Raw genomic sequence first — 16144 nt, forward strand, 5'->3', positions numbered from 1 at the left:
AAAACGATTAGAACAGCAAAGTTGCCAGTCAAATGTGATACTCACCATGATTGCTGACGTGGTGGAAGGCAAGGAGCGACGTACACCAGCGCATTGCTTTATATGCAGTACACTGCGGAGCAGGCAGTGCGACTGCGGGACTTATGACAGGTCCGGCTATACCCGACGAGATGAGCTAATGATTACGTCCTCAGTCCATGTGATCGTGGTCACTGATCTCAACAGTTGCCTAATATGGGAAGCCCTTCCACAAGCGCGTTCGAGACGCGAGAGAGGCCTTCATCCTAGCCACTATCATCCCATCGGCCCCGACTCCTATCCATCCATCCATTCTTGCCGTGACTCGTTTCGTGGCTCAGAAAATTTTCCCCGTGATAAACAAGTACAATTAGTCGTCGTGGCTGGTGCGTTTTTTCTCTTTTTACTGCCATCATCTGTCGTGCGATTTTCGGTTCAACTTATCGCTGACGACGACCTTTTTTATCCACTATGTTCCACTACAACAATCCGCCTGTGCGTCCAGAACACGCTCCCGCCTCCATACCAGCATATCTTCCAGGAGTAGACCTTGAGGGGAGGCCCGTGACACCACCTCGTCCCGCTATTGAGTAAGCAATTTTCGTTCCTCTTTTCCGGGTCCGGGTTATCGTTCTAACTGACTCTATCTTGGCGACAGCCTGAGAAGCGACCCTCGGGCTTTTCACTCTCCCATCAGCATCAACTCTCACTCTCTGAGTGCACACATCACAGGAGAGAAGCAGACTCACGCAAAGATGGGCAAGACGCTCTTTGGTGAAGTCCTTACCGGGCTCATCATCGACGTACCACATCTCATTGAAGACAAACTGTCGGACAAGGCACTTGGCCGTGGATTGGGGAGATGGGTCCACGGAGCCGGCTCCGAAAAGGCAAAAGGTTTCACAACGAAAGTGGCGAAGATGGTCTCGCACCTGAAGGAGGGTGCGATTCTGAAGAAGAAAGGGTTTTATTCACAGCCTGCGAAGCGTTGGCATGCGTGGCGGACCCCGAGACGAGCGGAATCTATTCAGAGGTTGCAAAAGGAAGAGGAAGAAGAACAGACTCAAGCGGAACCGCAGCTTGAACAACTTGTGCAAGCCGTGCAAGAACCGCAACCTCAACTCGCGGAGCACCCGAAGGAAAACCGGGCTTCCGAACAGATGAAGCAGCCGGAGCCAGAGCAGGTCCTTGAACACACAAAGCAGTCGGAGCAAGAAGAGGTTCCCGAACAAACAGAGCAGCCTGAGCAAGAAAAGGTTCTTCAGCAATTGCAACAAACAGAGAGCGGAGCAAGCTTGAAAGAAATCCCACGAGAGGGGAGGAAGAAGAAGCGCTCAACTGGACCGTCAGATGAGGAAGACACAGCGAATTTTTTCAATGCTATCGGAAACAATATCCGAGAGATGCACGGTATCAGTGGACTCACGTTCGACGCCCGAGTATTCTCGGCCCGTTTCCGCCATTGCTCCCCTGCCGATGCTGCCGTTGACTGCGTCCGCAAGCCGGACCTGGTCGTACTTGAACGATGGGCCGCCGATGCACCGGATGCGATGTGGCGCGATATCAAGGCTCTTCTCGAGATCAAGCGTTCAAGCGCAGAGTCGGCTCGAAGAGATGCGTATCGAGAACTCCTGAACTGTGTCCGGATGGTCTTTGCGGCGCAGATGAACCGTCGATTCGTGATGGGTGCGACGATATGCGGAGACATCATGACATTCTACATCTTTGACCGAAGCGGTTGCCTCGTCTCTGAGGCGTTTGATATTAACACGGACGTTGAGCGAGTGACTCGAGTTGTGTGTGGGATGTTGTTTGTGGATGAGATCCGATTGGGATACGATCCAACGATCTTCAGAGAGAAGGATGGACGAATTGTCGTCATGTTCAAGGGTGTGAAGTACGTATGTGCTGAAGATCCGCTGTACGTTGAGAAGTCTGTGCGGGGACGCGGGACTGGCTGCTTTGAAACTCTATACCTTGGAGAGCCAGCCGTGATCAAGGATGCGTGGGTGGATGACTCACGGAGACGACTTGAGCACGAGATCCTTGAGAAAGTGAAGGATGTTGAGGGTGTGGTGAAGGTCGTGGACTACGAGATCGTGCAAGTACCGAATGATGATGATGAATTGGAGAATGATACGACGACAAGGAATCGTAAGCGATTGACCGAGAAGGATTATTGGAGAACGAAGGCAAAATGGTCTGGGTTTGACTTGGTTGAGACCCGGACTCACCGGCGAATTATCTTGCAACCATGCGGAGGACCACTCGAAGGATTTGCAAACCTTAGCGAGCTTTTACTTGCAATCAAAGATGTCATCAAATGTAAGCCCTCCGTTTTCTTGTGAGCTCGGTTATGGTACTAATTACTATCACAACTTCCACAGGTGTCCAGGATCTACTTGAGAGGAAGGTGCTACACCGGGACATCAGCATGCGGAACATCATCCTTGCGAAAGCCGATCCAAAAAATCCGGATTCACGCATGCGCGCATATCTCATTGATTTCGACTATGCGTTGGATCTGGAAAACCTGTCGCAAGATGTGGCTAAAGGTGCTCGCACGGTGAGTTTTACGAGTAGCAATCCTTGCTCGACGCTAAATGTGTGCACTTACAGGGCACTTTACCTTTCATGGCTATCGAAATGTTAGCGGAAGAGACCGCCAACCACGTTCCTCATGCGTACTACCATGACCTAGAGTCTATTTTCTACTCTTTGTGCTGGCTGTGCACATCGCAAGAGGGTCCTAACAATACTGAGCGCGATCGCCGATCGTTCGACTTCAATAAGTCGGAAGTCGCGAAATGGACAGGTATTGGTATGGAGAATCCAAGCCTAGATGACATCCGGCGATGCAAGGCTGCGACGATTCGCGACGAAACCGAGTTTATCGAGAAAGTCCTGAATCAATTCGCACCTTACTTTGATCCTATCAAACCGTGCGTACTGACATTGCGAGACGTGATGATCAACGAAGGATCGAATTCTGGTGACCCACTTGCACGATCCAGAGTCAAAGAACGAATTGACTTTTTGGAGGGATGTAGACGAGCCGGCATATCTATCAGCCCAATGATGTTAAAGGGTATCCCTAATTCCCAACGCGAACCTAGTGACGTATTTAATTCGCTCTACGACATCATCGACTCTACACTCGAAGGGTTGGTCGAGCCGTCTCTTCCACCAACGTGCACGCCAGAAGCAAAGACTAAAGCGAGGGCAGAGGAAGAATTTAAGAAAGAGGTTAAGCGGATGAAGTTTAGGAGGTACATGTCCATCCGCGAGATGCAAGAAGAGCGGGAGGCCAACCTTCAGGTCAAAGAGAGCGAGGCTATCGAGGAAGCAGAGGAGAAGGAGAGAAAGAAGAAAAAGGCCGACGTGGGGGAGGACGAGGAGGAGGACAATGAGGGGTACGAAACGTTCGAGGAACCAGAACGTCAAAGGCCGTCATTTACGACGTCTGAGCAAATAGCCCTCGCCCATCTGCGGATGCGAGCTACAATGAGCGCATCCCAAAGTTCAGTGCCAGGTCTTACTTATTCGGGTACCTCGGGCTCAGCTTCTGGCACTCGTTTTGGCTCAACATCCGGTGCCAGGCTAGGCTCGTCCTCGTGGTCATCGTCACTAATGGCCGCCCCGGAAATTGGCCCGCCTCCCTCGATGGAATCTGTAGGGTCGAAACGTGCTTTCGATGAAGGTGACGAATCTGAGCACGGACAGCCACTGCTGAAGAAAGCGAGGAAAGTTTCCGTACCGAAAATGAAACAGCTGCCACGAACGAAGTCTAAGCCGTCGGCATCGAAGCCAACTTTCCTTGTTCCCGGACTTCCCGCAAGCAGAAGCTTTTCTGGGTCACACCACAGTCTTTCGTTTGCAGGTGTTCCACAATCGAAAGAGCCCCTCGTTCCACCTCCTTCTGGTGACAGTATCATTCCTTCGTCAATGGAATCGACTCGGTCAAAACGTTCGTTATCTGAAAGCTCGGATGACGATTCGTTAACAAGCGATTCTCGGAAGCGGATGCGGTCTGGAGATTTCTGAGACTATTCATCGGATGGCCTGGGTTTGTCCTCTAATTGGGCTGCTTCCGGTTTCTTTTCATTTGTTTTTGATTGGTTCATTTCTTTGTTTCCTTTGTTTCTCGCTTTCTGCTTGCTTTCTCTGCCGGATTGTACTTAATACGCACTGCATCACTGTATTACTACCTGCATTTGGGTTTGTTTTCCTTTTTCGCTTTCGCATTGCTTTCGATATTTATATTATTTCCTCTGCTGCTGCTCTGCCTGTTTTGCTCTGCATCATGTAATCGCATTAGATAGATACCAGCGCGCGCGCGCTCTCATAAAAGAACAATTTTGAAGGTCTGCGTCTTTGCAGATACTTCACAACGGCATCCCCTGGTTCGATTGTGAGATTTTTGCTCTGAAGTGAGACGAACTTCGACTAGGAGAATCTGACCGTTAACGTTGTAAGGCTCGCGTTGACTTTCCTATTCTGATTCAGTGCTTGTTCGCTGACGACGCATAATAATCACCAACTACCATACCAGTGTATGAACACGGATGAGTATAAACTTGTCATTTTCAACCGTTATGTATGATATATATAGGCAGTCCTTAGCTGTGAGCTCTCGCAGCACCATGAACCGAACTTGTAAATGACTCGTCCATTTCTGAACCATACTGAGTTCTACACAGCAAAGTACGTTGATACATAGCAATTAAGTTCGCCACAAATCGAATGTCTACAATAAAGCAAGTTTATTGTGATTTTAATTGATATTATGTCGACTGGGAATTTGACGTTTGCACCAGTATGCTGTAATCCTATTTGTTCACCGCGATTTTTATTTATGGGTTATGAAGGATGTTGAGCAAACAAACCCATACAAGAACAAATAAAAGTCCAAGAAATGCAGTGAACTTCATATCGAGCCGCCTATGAAAACCAATTATAGGGATATATGTTAGTAGCCTAGATCCATTGTAGCATTAACGTTCACTGAGCGCAATTAATTCATTCGCTACAGTGTGCATTTGTACCAAGGAATTCTCCTTATGTAATTATCATATGTTTATTTGTTGCACTCAGTGCAGGGGTTTCTATATGACTGTACTAAGTGCAATCTGTACGACTGACTGAATAATCTACGTGACTAATAGAAGTGTTGGAGTAAAAAGAATTTCAAAGCTACTACTTTAGCTGTTCATGGCGTTTGGGGACTTGCGTGGGTCGAGTGTAGTAATTTGAGGCACTGAGACACTGACATAGTAATACAGGATACAGTCATAATGCTGTCCTGAGTGATATTCTCCGATGTCAGAAGGGTTGTTTGAAGTAATAAATAATATGCTGTTTACAACTTTCTCGTAATACCTCATCCACAGATGAATATGACAGTCAAATTCCAATAAACACGACTCGTACATTTGAGATCGCTTCAATCACTCGTTGACGTGCCCATGCAACCAATCGCACCCAACGAAAACCAGGATGTTGTTGCCAAATATCTGCGAGATTGTAGACCTCTTCAGAAGCAATGAGCCAGCGAACAAGATGAAGGAGTACAGTGATACAGCCCTGAAGTAAAGTAGAGAAAAGAAGTAAGGAGACAACAACAGCGACAGAGCAAAACGAAAAAAGGAAAGGAAAGGAATCCAGAAACAGTCCAGGGAAACTCGACAATCGCGGCCTCGGAAGCATTTACTATACAATATGGCACGAGAAAAATATGGTACACCTCAGCATGAGAATCCATCGTCAAGCACTCGTCCGCAACGCTTGCATACAACACGGCGGTCCAGCAAACAACAAGCAATACCAATCGGGAACCAGATAATTGCTGCGAGAACACCAAGACATCCAAAGCGGGTTGAACGGATGTGGCGACCTTCTTGCATACAGATGTACTCAGGATGGTCAGGCGGGAGCGGTGCACTCACGAATCCGCCTGATGCTGGCGGCTGGTAGCACTGTGCATTACTTGGAGCAGGCATGTAAGGACCCTGCCTAGGATAACCTGGGCCTGCAGGCTGATTTTTGTTTGAGCCTAACGCATGCGTTGATGAGGATTCTCCACACATTTATGTTCGGCACGTACCTCCCGTAATATAATCGTACGAAGGCGGGTTGGTGGCACCAGCCTCGCCCTTTGCATTGAATGCACTCTGATTGTGATCGTTCTTCTGTTGCATATAGTCAGCCTAGCAAAGAACATAGTTAGAACAGAGCGAAATTGTACTGTTGTGCATGCATACCATGACTGCCGCTGTGGTGAAGGGTAAGGAGCAAAGCACTCCGACACATCCTTATATGCTGTTCCATTGCGGGATACGGCTGTGCCACAATTGGTGCGCAGTGACGAGTGAGGAAGTATCCGGCTATACCCGAGGATGAGCTAATGTGGCCATGTGACCGTGATTACTGCTAAGCACGTTCGAGACGCGACTCTGCTGAACTGCCTTCTACCTGAGCCACTATCATCTCATCTCTTCGGCCTCGACTCTTATCCAACTAACCAATCTCTCTGTGACTCGCTTCGTGGCTCGAGAGCTTTCCCCCTAATAAACAGCGCATTTTTGTGTCGTGGCTGGTACGTATTTTCCCTTTACTATCATCCACCTCTACGCGTCTTACAGTTGAACTCATCGCTGACGACTTGTATTATCTACTATGTCCGACAACAACAAATTGGCCGATCAGCAAGGACGCGACTTCAAGTCAGAACAGGCTGCACAGGCTGCACACGAATCAGCACAACGACAGTAGGCATATCGCAGTTCTCTCTTCCTGTTCATCGTTCTGACACCTCTCGGCGATAGGTTTGGAAGCGACAGTCGACCGCAGTGCTCCCCCCGCAAAATCAAGGCTAATAGTCTTTCTGAACACTGTCGTGGAGAAAGGCAGACACACCAAAAGATGGGCAAGACGCTCTTTGGTGAAGTCCTCTCAGGATATCTCATCGACGTGCCGAATCTTGTGGAAGAGAAATTATCGGACAAGGCGCTTGACCGTGGACTGGGAAGATGGGTCCACGAACCTGGCTCCGAAAAGGCGAAAAGTTTTACGACGAAGGTGTCGAAGATGGTCTCGCATCTGATGGAGAATTCGGTATTGGGGAAGATAGGGAGCTATTCACGGTCTGAGAAACGATGGTTTCCATGGCGGGCGACGAAACGAGCGCTGCATGAAGAAAAATTGCAGAAGCTACAGAAGGAAGAAGAGGAAGTACAGATGCAAGGAAAACAGCAGGTTGAGCGGCTTGTGCATCCTAAACCAGAACATCCACCCGCGAGCGAAACGAACGTTAAGAAAACGCTTCGCGAGGAAAACAAGCGACTATCTGAACTGTCGGATGAGGAAAACACCACGAATTTCCTCAATGCTATCGGGAACAATATTCGAGAAATGCATGGCGTCAAAGGACTCGCGTTTGATGCCTGTGTTTTCTCCCCACGCTTCCGCCATCGCTCCCCTACCGATGCTGCCGTTGACTGTATTCGCAAACCGGACGTGGTCGTACTTGAACGGTGGGCGGCCGATGCACCCGATGCGACGTGGCGCGATATCAAGACTCTTCTCGAGATCAAGTACGCCGATTCAAAGGAAAGTCAAAGGGATGCGTTCCTGGAACTATTACATTGTGTCAGGATGGTTTTTGCCGCCCAGGTGAACCGTCGATTCGTGATGGGAGCGACAATCTGCGGAGATAAAATGACATTCTGCATCTTTGATCGGAGTGGTTGTCTGGCCTCGGAGTCGTTCAATATAAACGAGAATGTTGAACGAGTAGTCCGAGTCGTTTGTGGGATGCTATTCGTGGACGAGGTCCGATTGGGATACGATCCAACAATCTTCAGGGGTGAGGATGGACAGATCGTGGTGAAGTTCAAGGGAGTGGAGTACAAATGTGCTGAGGACCCGCTGTATGTTGAGAAGTGCGTACGAGGACGCGGTACAGGATGTTTCGAGACTGTTTACTTTGGTGAGCCGGCTGTGATCAAGGATGCATGGGTGGATGACTCTCGGAGTAAGCTTGAACACGAGATTCTTGATAAAGTGAAGGATGTTGAAGGGGTAGTGAAAGTGGTCGACTACGAGATTGTGCAGGTACCGGATGAGGATGACGTATTGGTGAATGACACGACGTCGGAGTGTCGAAAAACATTGATGAAGGACAACCTCTGGACAACAAATGCGAAATGGTCGGGATTCCACTTGGTTGAGACTCGGACCCATCGGCGGATTATGTTACAACCATGTGGTGCACCGCTTGAAGGGTTTGCGAACCTTAGTGAACTGCTGCTCGCAATCAAAGATATTGTTAAATGTGGGCTTTCCATTCCTTGTATGTTCGGTTCTCTTGCTAATTGTGAGGCGGCTTCTTCAGGTGTCCAGGACCTACTTGAAAAGAAGGTGCTGCATCGGGACATTAGTTTGCGGAACATCATTCTTGCAAAGGCCAATCCAAAAGATGCAAATTCACGGATGCGTGCTTACCTTATTGATTTTGACTACGCTTTGGATTTGGAAAATCAATCGCAAGCCGCGGCCAAGGGTGCTCGCACAGTAAGCCTCATGACAACATAGTGTCTACTTTTTCGACATTAAATGAGCCTATTTACAGGGTACTTTGCCGTTCATGGCTCTTGAGATGTTAGCGGAAGAGACATCGAACCGTGTTAAGCATGCATATTATCACGACCTTGAGTCAATATTCTATGTTCTATGCTGGCTTTGTACGTCTCAGGAAGGCCCGAACAATACGGAACGTGATCACCGAACGTTCGACTTCAACAAGTCTGAAGTTGCAAAATGGACTGGGGCGGGTATGGATAATCCGACATTCGACGCCATCAAAACGCGCAAATCAGCGATCGTATGTAATGATACGGAGTTTACTGAGAAAATTCTTAGCGACTTCGCACCGTATTTCGACTCCATTAAGCGATGCGTACTCAAATTGCGGGATATGATGATCAACAAAGGTTCAAATCCGTATAACCCACTTGTTCAGGAAAGGGTGGACGAGGCACAGAAACTGGCAGAGAAACTAAATAAGATAGGGGAGCCTGTTCCTTACCTAGTGCTGAAGGAGATTCCTAATTCCGAACGCGAACCCTGCGACGTATTTGAATCGCTTTACAATATCATTGATGAGGCTATTGCTACTCTGATCGAGCCGCCATTGCCGCCAGCTTGCACCCCAGAAGCAAAGGCCAGAGCAAAGGCAGAGGAAGAGGCAAGGAAGGAAGCCAAGCGGATGAAGTTCAGGAATTACTTGTCGATTCGTGAGATGCAGGAGGAGAGGGAAACCAATCTGAGGGTCAAGGAGAGCGAAGTTGTAGACGAGGACGAGGAGACGGAAGAGGGGAGAGACGATCCGTCCGAGAAACCTGGATCTCAGTTGCTGACACGTGCGACGTCTAGTTACCATTCTCTTCTGAAGCAGGCCACAACGACTTTGATGAATGCACGGAACACCTCAAGCTCAGTGCCAGGTCTGACTCACTCAGGTCCCTCGGACTCGGCGTCCGGTACCAATCCCAGGTCCATTCCGTCATCATCGTCGTCTCCGAAACCAGACCCGCGGGTTGGCCCACCATCTTCAATGGAATCTATCGGATCCAAGCGCCCTTTCGATGATAACAATCAGAAATCCGCGCATGGGCATGGACGCTCGACGCCCAAGAAGGCGAAGAAGGCTTCTGGATTGGGGAAGTCACCTCAGCCAAAAGGACCATGCATCCAACGTCCATCCCTTGACCGTACTATGCCTTCGTCGGTGGAATCGACTCGGTCAAAGCGGTCATCGGCTGAGAGTTTTGATGACGATTCGGTAACGAGCGATTCTCAGAAACGAATACGGCTTGAGAAACTCTGAGGCTACGGTTGTCGAGTGTCGCTTAACTGCTTCTGTATTCATTTCCAAGTTTTGTTCTGCCACTTTTGTTTACCTGCTTTGCTTGACCTGCTTTACTTTTGGGTCGGACCTTACTTCATTCACAATTGCATCATTATATTCCTGCCTACAGTTGGATCTACGTTTTCTTCACTTTTGCATTGCTTTTAGTAGTTATATCATTTTATTTGTTGCTTGCCTGTTATATTCTGCATCATGTAATTGTATTAGATACCAGCGCTCGTGCGCTCTCATAAAAGAATTATTCTGAAGGTCTATAATGTCGCAAATACTTCTCAACTTGACCTCTGGCTTTGTTCCGTGTGATGTAATGTGTGAGCTCGTCCGCAAAAGGATGAGACGATCCCCAAAGTACAAGTCGTGTATAGTAATAACTGACTTACATATTCATTTTAGAATGAGGAATCGGAAGTTTCAAAGGAATAAACATCAATACTGAGTCACAATGGGTCCACATTTTGACTCATTCTGAAAAGACTGTACGTCTGTATTACAACCTCATCCAGAGAGGTTTCCTTAAATTCCTAAATGTAACTCACGAGTAAGTGTTCCCGAACGTCATGGACAGCTAGAATAGTAGCAGTCCTGTGGGTCAAACTCAGTTCACTCAAAACTCCCCTCTCAGGCTGAGGGTAGAGAATAGGCATAAGGCACAATAACGTAGAGAGATTCTCTGGTACAGATACGACAAGTTCCTGCTTAGCCCTTTGCTTTAAATTCATTTTGATTGAAAAAATCTTTTCATTCATGTAGTCTGTCCTTCAGGCAAAAAGATAGTTAGAGACCTTGAGTCGAGTGTCAATCTATAAACGTGCATGTATATCATGGCTATCAATTCGTTGAATGGCAAGAAGCAAAATTATTCGACGCATCGTGCATATGGATACAGCTGTCCCACAGCCGCTTTCTCAAACTCTCAGCCTTTCTGCAGCGTGCAAAAGTGAAGTATCTGGCTAGGGACTGGCACGGTTACCGCCGCAGAAATCCGCAATCCGTACCGCGGATAGAGCCATCCGCGGATGAAATTCCCACAGTAACCGCAGAAACCGCGGTTGGACGCTTAGCACGGTTAAAAAGAAAAGGGTTACTAACACACGAGGCAAAATCAAATTTTGAAAGTATTCAGAATTTTAATCAGAATGTGAGAAAGCTGCTCTGATTGGCTGCTTTCACATTCCGACTAAAATTCTGGTCAATACATAATGTGAATTTGCCTCGTGTGTAAATGTGTTTGATGATGTGACTTTAGTCACAAATGTGATGCTTTACACTAATTACATACAATTCATTGTGAAAACTTGCTACCTTTCAAAGTTAGCTTCGTAACCGCGGTAACCGTGAGAATTTCATCCGCGGTATGGTATCCGTGGGAAATTATCATCCGCAGTGCGAAACCGCGGTAAGCTCTATCCGCGCCAGTCCCTATATCTGGCAAGGGCTGAATGAGCTAATCATTTGGTTTCGCGGTCATGTGACCATAATTACTGCCACAAGCACATTTGAGACGCGACTCTAATGACCTTCACGGAGAAGCCACTATCATCTCATCGGACCCGATCCCTATCCGACTGAGTATCCGATATCGTTGTGGCTCGAGACGTGGCCTGAGAAGATTTTCCTAACTAAACAGCTCATTTTGCCGTCGTGGCTGGTACGTTTCTCCTTCTCTACTATCATTCAACTCTGCGCGTCTTCCAGTCTAACTCGTCTCTGACGGCTTGTTTTATCCGCTATGTCGGGTAGTAATAATGGCATCGGAAAATCTGGGACCGTTCCTAGTCCAGAATTAGTCCCAACTAAGCCCAAGTCATCACCATTAGCAAAATATGTGCACTCGGGAGTCGTAATTGAAGTACCGAATCTCGTCGAAGAGAAACTATCGGACAAGGCGCTTCATCGTGGGCTGAAGAGATGGGCTCACGGAACCGACACAAGAGAGGAGGACGATTCGAACACGATAATGAAGGAGATGGTAGCGTGTCTGAAAGAGAAATCGTCTTGTTACTCGCTGGATGATAAACGATGGGTACCATGGCGGACTCCGAAACGAGCACCACTTAATGAGCTGTTACAGAAGCCACAGAAGGAAGAGGAGGAAGAAGAAGAAGAACATAAGCAAGAGAAACATCAGGTTGAGCGGCTTGTGCATCCTGAGCAAGAACAGCCAGATGGAGGGTGCGCATGTGAACAGGCGAAGCATTCGGATCAGGAAGAAGCTCCTAAACAGACGGACCAGCCTGCACGGATCGTTCAGCAAGTGCAACAACCCACGAGCGAAAGGAACGCGAATGAAATGGTGCATGAGGAAAAGAAGCAGTTATCTGGACCATCGGTTGAAGAAGACACCGCAAATTTCTTCAATTCTATCGGGAACAGTATTCGAGAGATGCATAACATCGACGGGCTCGCATTCGATGCCCGTGTTTTCTCAGCCCGCTTCCCGACCGATGCTGCCGTCGACTGCATTCGCAAGCCAGGCATGGTCGTACTTGAACGATGGGCTGTCAATGCACCTGATGCGATGTGGTGTGATATCAAGACTCTTCTCGAGATCAGGCGATCGAGATCGGAGGAAGCTCAAGAGGGTGCGTATCAGGAACTGGTACGTTGTGCCAGGATGGTTTTTGCATCCCAGGTGAACCGTCGTTTCGTGATGGGAGCGACAGTGTGTGGAGATATTATGACATTTTTTATCTTCGATCGGAGTGGTTATCTGGTCTCGGAGGCATTTGATATGAACGAGAATGTCGAACGAGTGGTTCGAGTCGTTTGTGGGATGCTGTTCGTGGACGAAGTCCGATTGGGATACGATCCAACAATCTTCAGGGATAAGGAAGGACGGATCGTAGTAAAGATCCAGGGAGAGGAGTGCATGTGTGCTGCGGACCCGATGTATGTTGAGAAGTCCGTACGAGGACGCGGTACCGCATGTTTCGAAACTGTTTACCTTGGTGAGCCGGCTGTGATCAAGGATGCATGGGTGGATGACTCGCGGGCCCAACTTGAACACGAGATCCTTGAGAAAGTGAAGGATGTTGAAGGGATAGTAAAGGTGGTAGACTACGAGATCGTGCAGGTACCGAATGAGGACGATGTATTGGTGAATGACACGACGTCAGAGAATCGGAAGACAATGATGAAGGACGGGGTCCACTTGGTCGAGACTCGAACTCATCGGCGGATCATTTTGCAGCCATGTGGTGGACCACTTGAAGGATTCGCGAACCTTAAAGAATTGCTGCTCGCAATCAAATATGTTGTTAAAAGTGGGTTCTATATTCCTTATGGGTTCGATTCACTTGCTAATTACTATCTGCGGTCTTCAGGTGTCGAGAGTCTACTTGAGAAGAAGGTACTGCATCGGGATATTAGTTTGCGGAACATCATTCTTGCAAAGGCCGATCCTAAAGATCCAAATTCACGGATGCATGGCTACCTTATTGACTTTGACTACGCTTTGGATTTAGAGAATCAATCGCAAGCCACGGCCAAAGGTGCTCGCACAGTAAGCCTCAGGACAAGATATACTTTCTCGACACTAAATAAGCCTGTTTACAGGGTACATTGCCGTTCATGGCACTTGAAATGTTAGCGGAAGAGACATCGAACCGTGTTAAGCATGCATATTATCACGATCTTGAGTCGATATTCTACGTTCTATGCTGGCTTTGTACATCTCAGGAAGGCCCGAACAATACGGAACGTGATCACCGAACGTTCGACTTCAACAAGTCTGAAGTTGCAAAATGGGCTGGCATTGGAAAGGAGAATTCGAATCTGGACGACATTCGACGATGCAAGGCGGCGACAATTCGGGACGAATCCGAGTTTACTGAGAAAGTTCTTGGCGACTTCGCGCCCTACTTTGATCCCATCAAACCGTACGTTCTGGCACTGCGAGATGTGATGGTAAATGAGGGATCAAATAACAACAACCCCCTTTATCTGCTTAGACTTAGAAAGAGAATGCGTAAGTTGGAGGAAGAAAAGGCAAAAGGCAGGCCAATCGACGCAGAAACCTTAAAGGACATACCTAATTCCCATTGCAAACCCGCTGAAGTGTTCCAGTCAATCTTCGATATCATAGAAGATGCACTGGAAGACCTAGTCGAACCGCCTCTCCCACCAGCTTGCACGCCAGACGCGAAGGCAAGGGCAAGGGCAAGGGCAGAGGAAGAGGCCAGGAAGGAAGCGAAGCGGATGAAGTTCAGGAAGCACATGTCCATTCGCGAGATGCAAGAGGGACGAGGGATCAATCTCAGAATCAAGGAGAACAAGGCTAAAGACGTTACAGAAGGAGTTGAAAGGAAGGAGAGGAAAATGGACAAGTGGAAGGGACTGCGAGCGGAGGAAGAGAGCTGCGAACCGACGAAGGATCCGGAACATCGGCAGCCGATATGCGCTACGTCCGATCGTAATTCTCTCATGAAGCAAGCTGCATTGAATACATTGGTCACCTTAAGCTCAGTGCCAGGTCTGACTCACTCCGGTCCGTCTGACTCAGCCTCTGGTACTGATTCCGGGTCACCCTCACGATCGCCGCCGTCTCTGATGCCCACCTCACGGATCGGGCAACCCTCTACAATGAAACCCATCGGATCCAAGCGCGCTGTCAATGACAACGACGACAAATCTAAGGATAGATGCCCAGCGCCAAAGAAGGCAAAGAAATGTGCCGGACTGGGATGAAACAACAGCCACCACATCAGTTATTAGGATCATATATTCAATGCCCTTACAACAGTTTTATGCCCTTGTTGATGGAATCGACTCGGTCAAAAAAATGGTTCTCTGGAAGTTCAGATAACGATTCATTAACGAGCAATTTTTGTAAGCGAATGCGGCTTGAGAATCTCTGAGGCTGGGGTCGTCGAATGTCCCTCGACTGCTGCTTTATTCTTTTCTTTCTTGGTTTTATTCTGCCGCTTTTCATTGCTCCCTCCTTTCCTTTCTCTACTTTGCTTTTTGGGTAGATCCTACTTATTGCACAACTGAATCAGTGTATTCCTATCTACATTTTGAGTCTGCGTTTTCTTCACTATTGTATTGCGTTTAATAATAATATTTTATCTGCTGCATGCCTGTTTTGTACTGCATCGTGTAATCACATTAGATGAATATCGGCGGGAGCGTACTCTCACAAAAGAATCATTTTGAAGGTCTGCACTTTCGCAGGTATCTCTAAACAACATCTCTGGCTTTGATTAACGTGGATAATTGCATGAAACTATTAACAAAAGGATGAGACGAATCTTAATGTATACTGATGGTCAACTTTCTTAGTCTTCCAGGGGAACAAAATTAACGTTTGAAGCAAAGTGTTTCTAGCACTGCCAGTAATTTAAGCAACCTACAAGGAATAGTGCTGCTTAGCTAACAATATTAATATTATTGGTTGGTTAAATGGTTTGCATTTCTATGTAGGTGATCAGAGTCCTTTGACTGAAACTCTTACATATAATGATATAACTTCTGACCAAATATTACTGAATGTCAAAGTCAAATAGTATAGTAATTTCACTCAAAATATGTATGAAAACACACTATACTACTTACTACATATGGTTTAGTCCTGGGATTGAGCTCACGCTTGTTCACAAACTTCTGCTCTAACAGTAACAAATAGGTACAGTAATACAGAGAGAATCACACCATCTCTGAGTGCAGATACACCAACTACAGGACTTCTATTCATATCATGACACTTATTTATACATAGCTGTTACAGTACTGTGAATCTTCTTTATGAATCAATAACGTGTATTTCTTGCAACAAATCAACACAAAAGTTTATTACCTTTCTTAAAGAAGAAAACATGAATTTGTTCCTTTGTGTGGCTTTGTTTGTCCAACAACTTGTACAAACAAATAAGTTGCAGTGAGCAAACAGACTGTCAAACTTGTAATAATAAACATGATAAATTATGAAAGACGTGTATTGTTGTGATGTTCAGGCTATGGACAACTTTCCAGTGCAATTACAATGCATCAGCCTGTTTAGCTGTGGGAGTTCAGTATGGCTGAGTAATGCACCTATTTAGTTTGAGGTGACAATAGACAACCCAACCAGTAACTACTTACAGTATGTGTATTTGTTGCTTCAGTTCCATAAGCTGCCTTTGTGTCCATATCCATTGTGTTGTGTTTCAACTTGAACAAAAAAAAAGTCCTAGCAAGTAAATTGATGCTAACCTTGGACAA

At 47.1% G+C, this 16144-nt stretch overlaps 4 protein-coding genes across 4 annotated transcripts; 3 read left to right on the plus strand and 1 right to left on the minus strand.

The window, feature by feature from the left end:
• Positions 1-489: 489 nt before the first annotated feature.
• Positions 490-4062, plus strand: FOMMEDRAFT_155991 (uncharacterized protein; the record flags this gene model as incomplete). Its single annotated transcript, XM_007266311.1, has 4 exons — positions 490-608; positions 677-2343; positions 2406-2584; positions 2638-4062. The coding sequence occupies 4 exons, from the start codon at positions 490-492 to the stop codon at positions 4060-4062; spliced, it is 3390 nt and encodes a 1129-aa protein (XP_007266373.1).
• A 1289-nt stretch (positions 4063-5351) lies between these two features.
• On the minus strand, positions 5352-6290 carry FOMMEDRAFT_107597 (uncharacterized protein). Its single transcript, XM_007266312.1, has 3 exons — positions 6279-6290; positions 6122-6224; positions 5352-6070 (listed from the first exon to the last, which is right to left on the minus strand). The coding sequence occupies exons 1-3, from the start codon at positions 6279-6281 to the stop codon at positions 5763-5765; spliced, it is 414 nt and encodes a 137-aa protein (XP_007266374.1). The 5' UTR covers positions 6282-6290; the 3' UTR covers positions 5352-5762.
• A 1694-nt stretch (positions 6291-7984) lies between these two features.
• FOMMEDRAFT_167852 (uncharacterized protein) lies at positions 7985-10120 on the plus strand. The gene is made up of 3 exons (XM_007266313.1): positions 7985-8350; positions 8411-8589; positions 8648-10120. The coding sequence occupies exons 1-3, from the start codon at positions 8191-8193 to the stop codon at positions 9902-9904; spliced, it is 1596 nt and encodes a 531-aa protein (XP_007266375.1). The 5' UTR covers positions 7985-8190; the 3' UTR covers positions 9905-10120.
• Positions 10121-11367: 1247 nt separating this feature from the next.
• On the plus strand, positions 11368-14632 carry FOMMEDRAFT_167853 (uncharacterized protein; the record flags this gene model as incomplete). Its single annotated transcript, XM_007266314.1, has 3 exons — positions 11368-13209; positions 13270-13448; positions 13502-14632. The coding sequence occupies exons 1-3, from the start codon at positions 11676-11678 to the stop codon at positions 14630-14632; spliced, it is 2844 nt and encodes a 947-aa protein (XP_007266376.1). The 5' UTR covers positions 11368-11675.
• Between the last annotated feature and the right edge of the window lie 1512 nt (positions 14633-16144).

Source organism: Fomitiporia mediterranea, assembly GCF_000271605.1.
Source record: "Fomitiporia mediterranea MF3/22 unplaced genomic scaffold FOMMEscaffold_6, whole genome shotgun sequence".
In the NCBI taxonomy this organism is placed as follows: Eukaryota; Fungi; Basidiomycota; class Agaricomycetes; order Hymenochaetales; family Hymenochaetaceae; genus Fomitiporia; species Fomitiporia mediterranea.

Excerpts from the sequence above, each read along its gene's own strand:
- FOMMEDRAFT_107597 (XM_007266312.1), bottom strand. Across the intron at positions 6,071-6,121 it reads GTACGATTATATTACGGGAG|GCTCAAACAAAAATCAGCCT; the intron begins GTACGTGCCGAA and ends CGCATGCGTTAG.
- FOMMEDRAFT_167852 (XM_007266313.1), top strand. The coding sequence starts at position 8,191 with ATGAAGGACAACCTCTGGACAACAAATGCGAAATGGTCGGGATTCCAC. Across the intron at positions 8,351-8,410 it reads AATCAAAGATATTGTTAAAT|GTGTCCAGGACCTACTTGAA; the intron begins GTGGGCTTTCCA and ends CGGCTTCTTCAG. Across the intron at positions 8,590-8,647 it reads CGGCCAAGGGTGCTCGCACA|GGTACTTTGCCGTTCATGGC; the intron begins GTAAGCCTCATG and ends GCCTATTTACAG.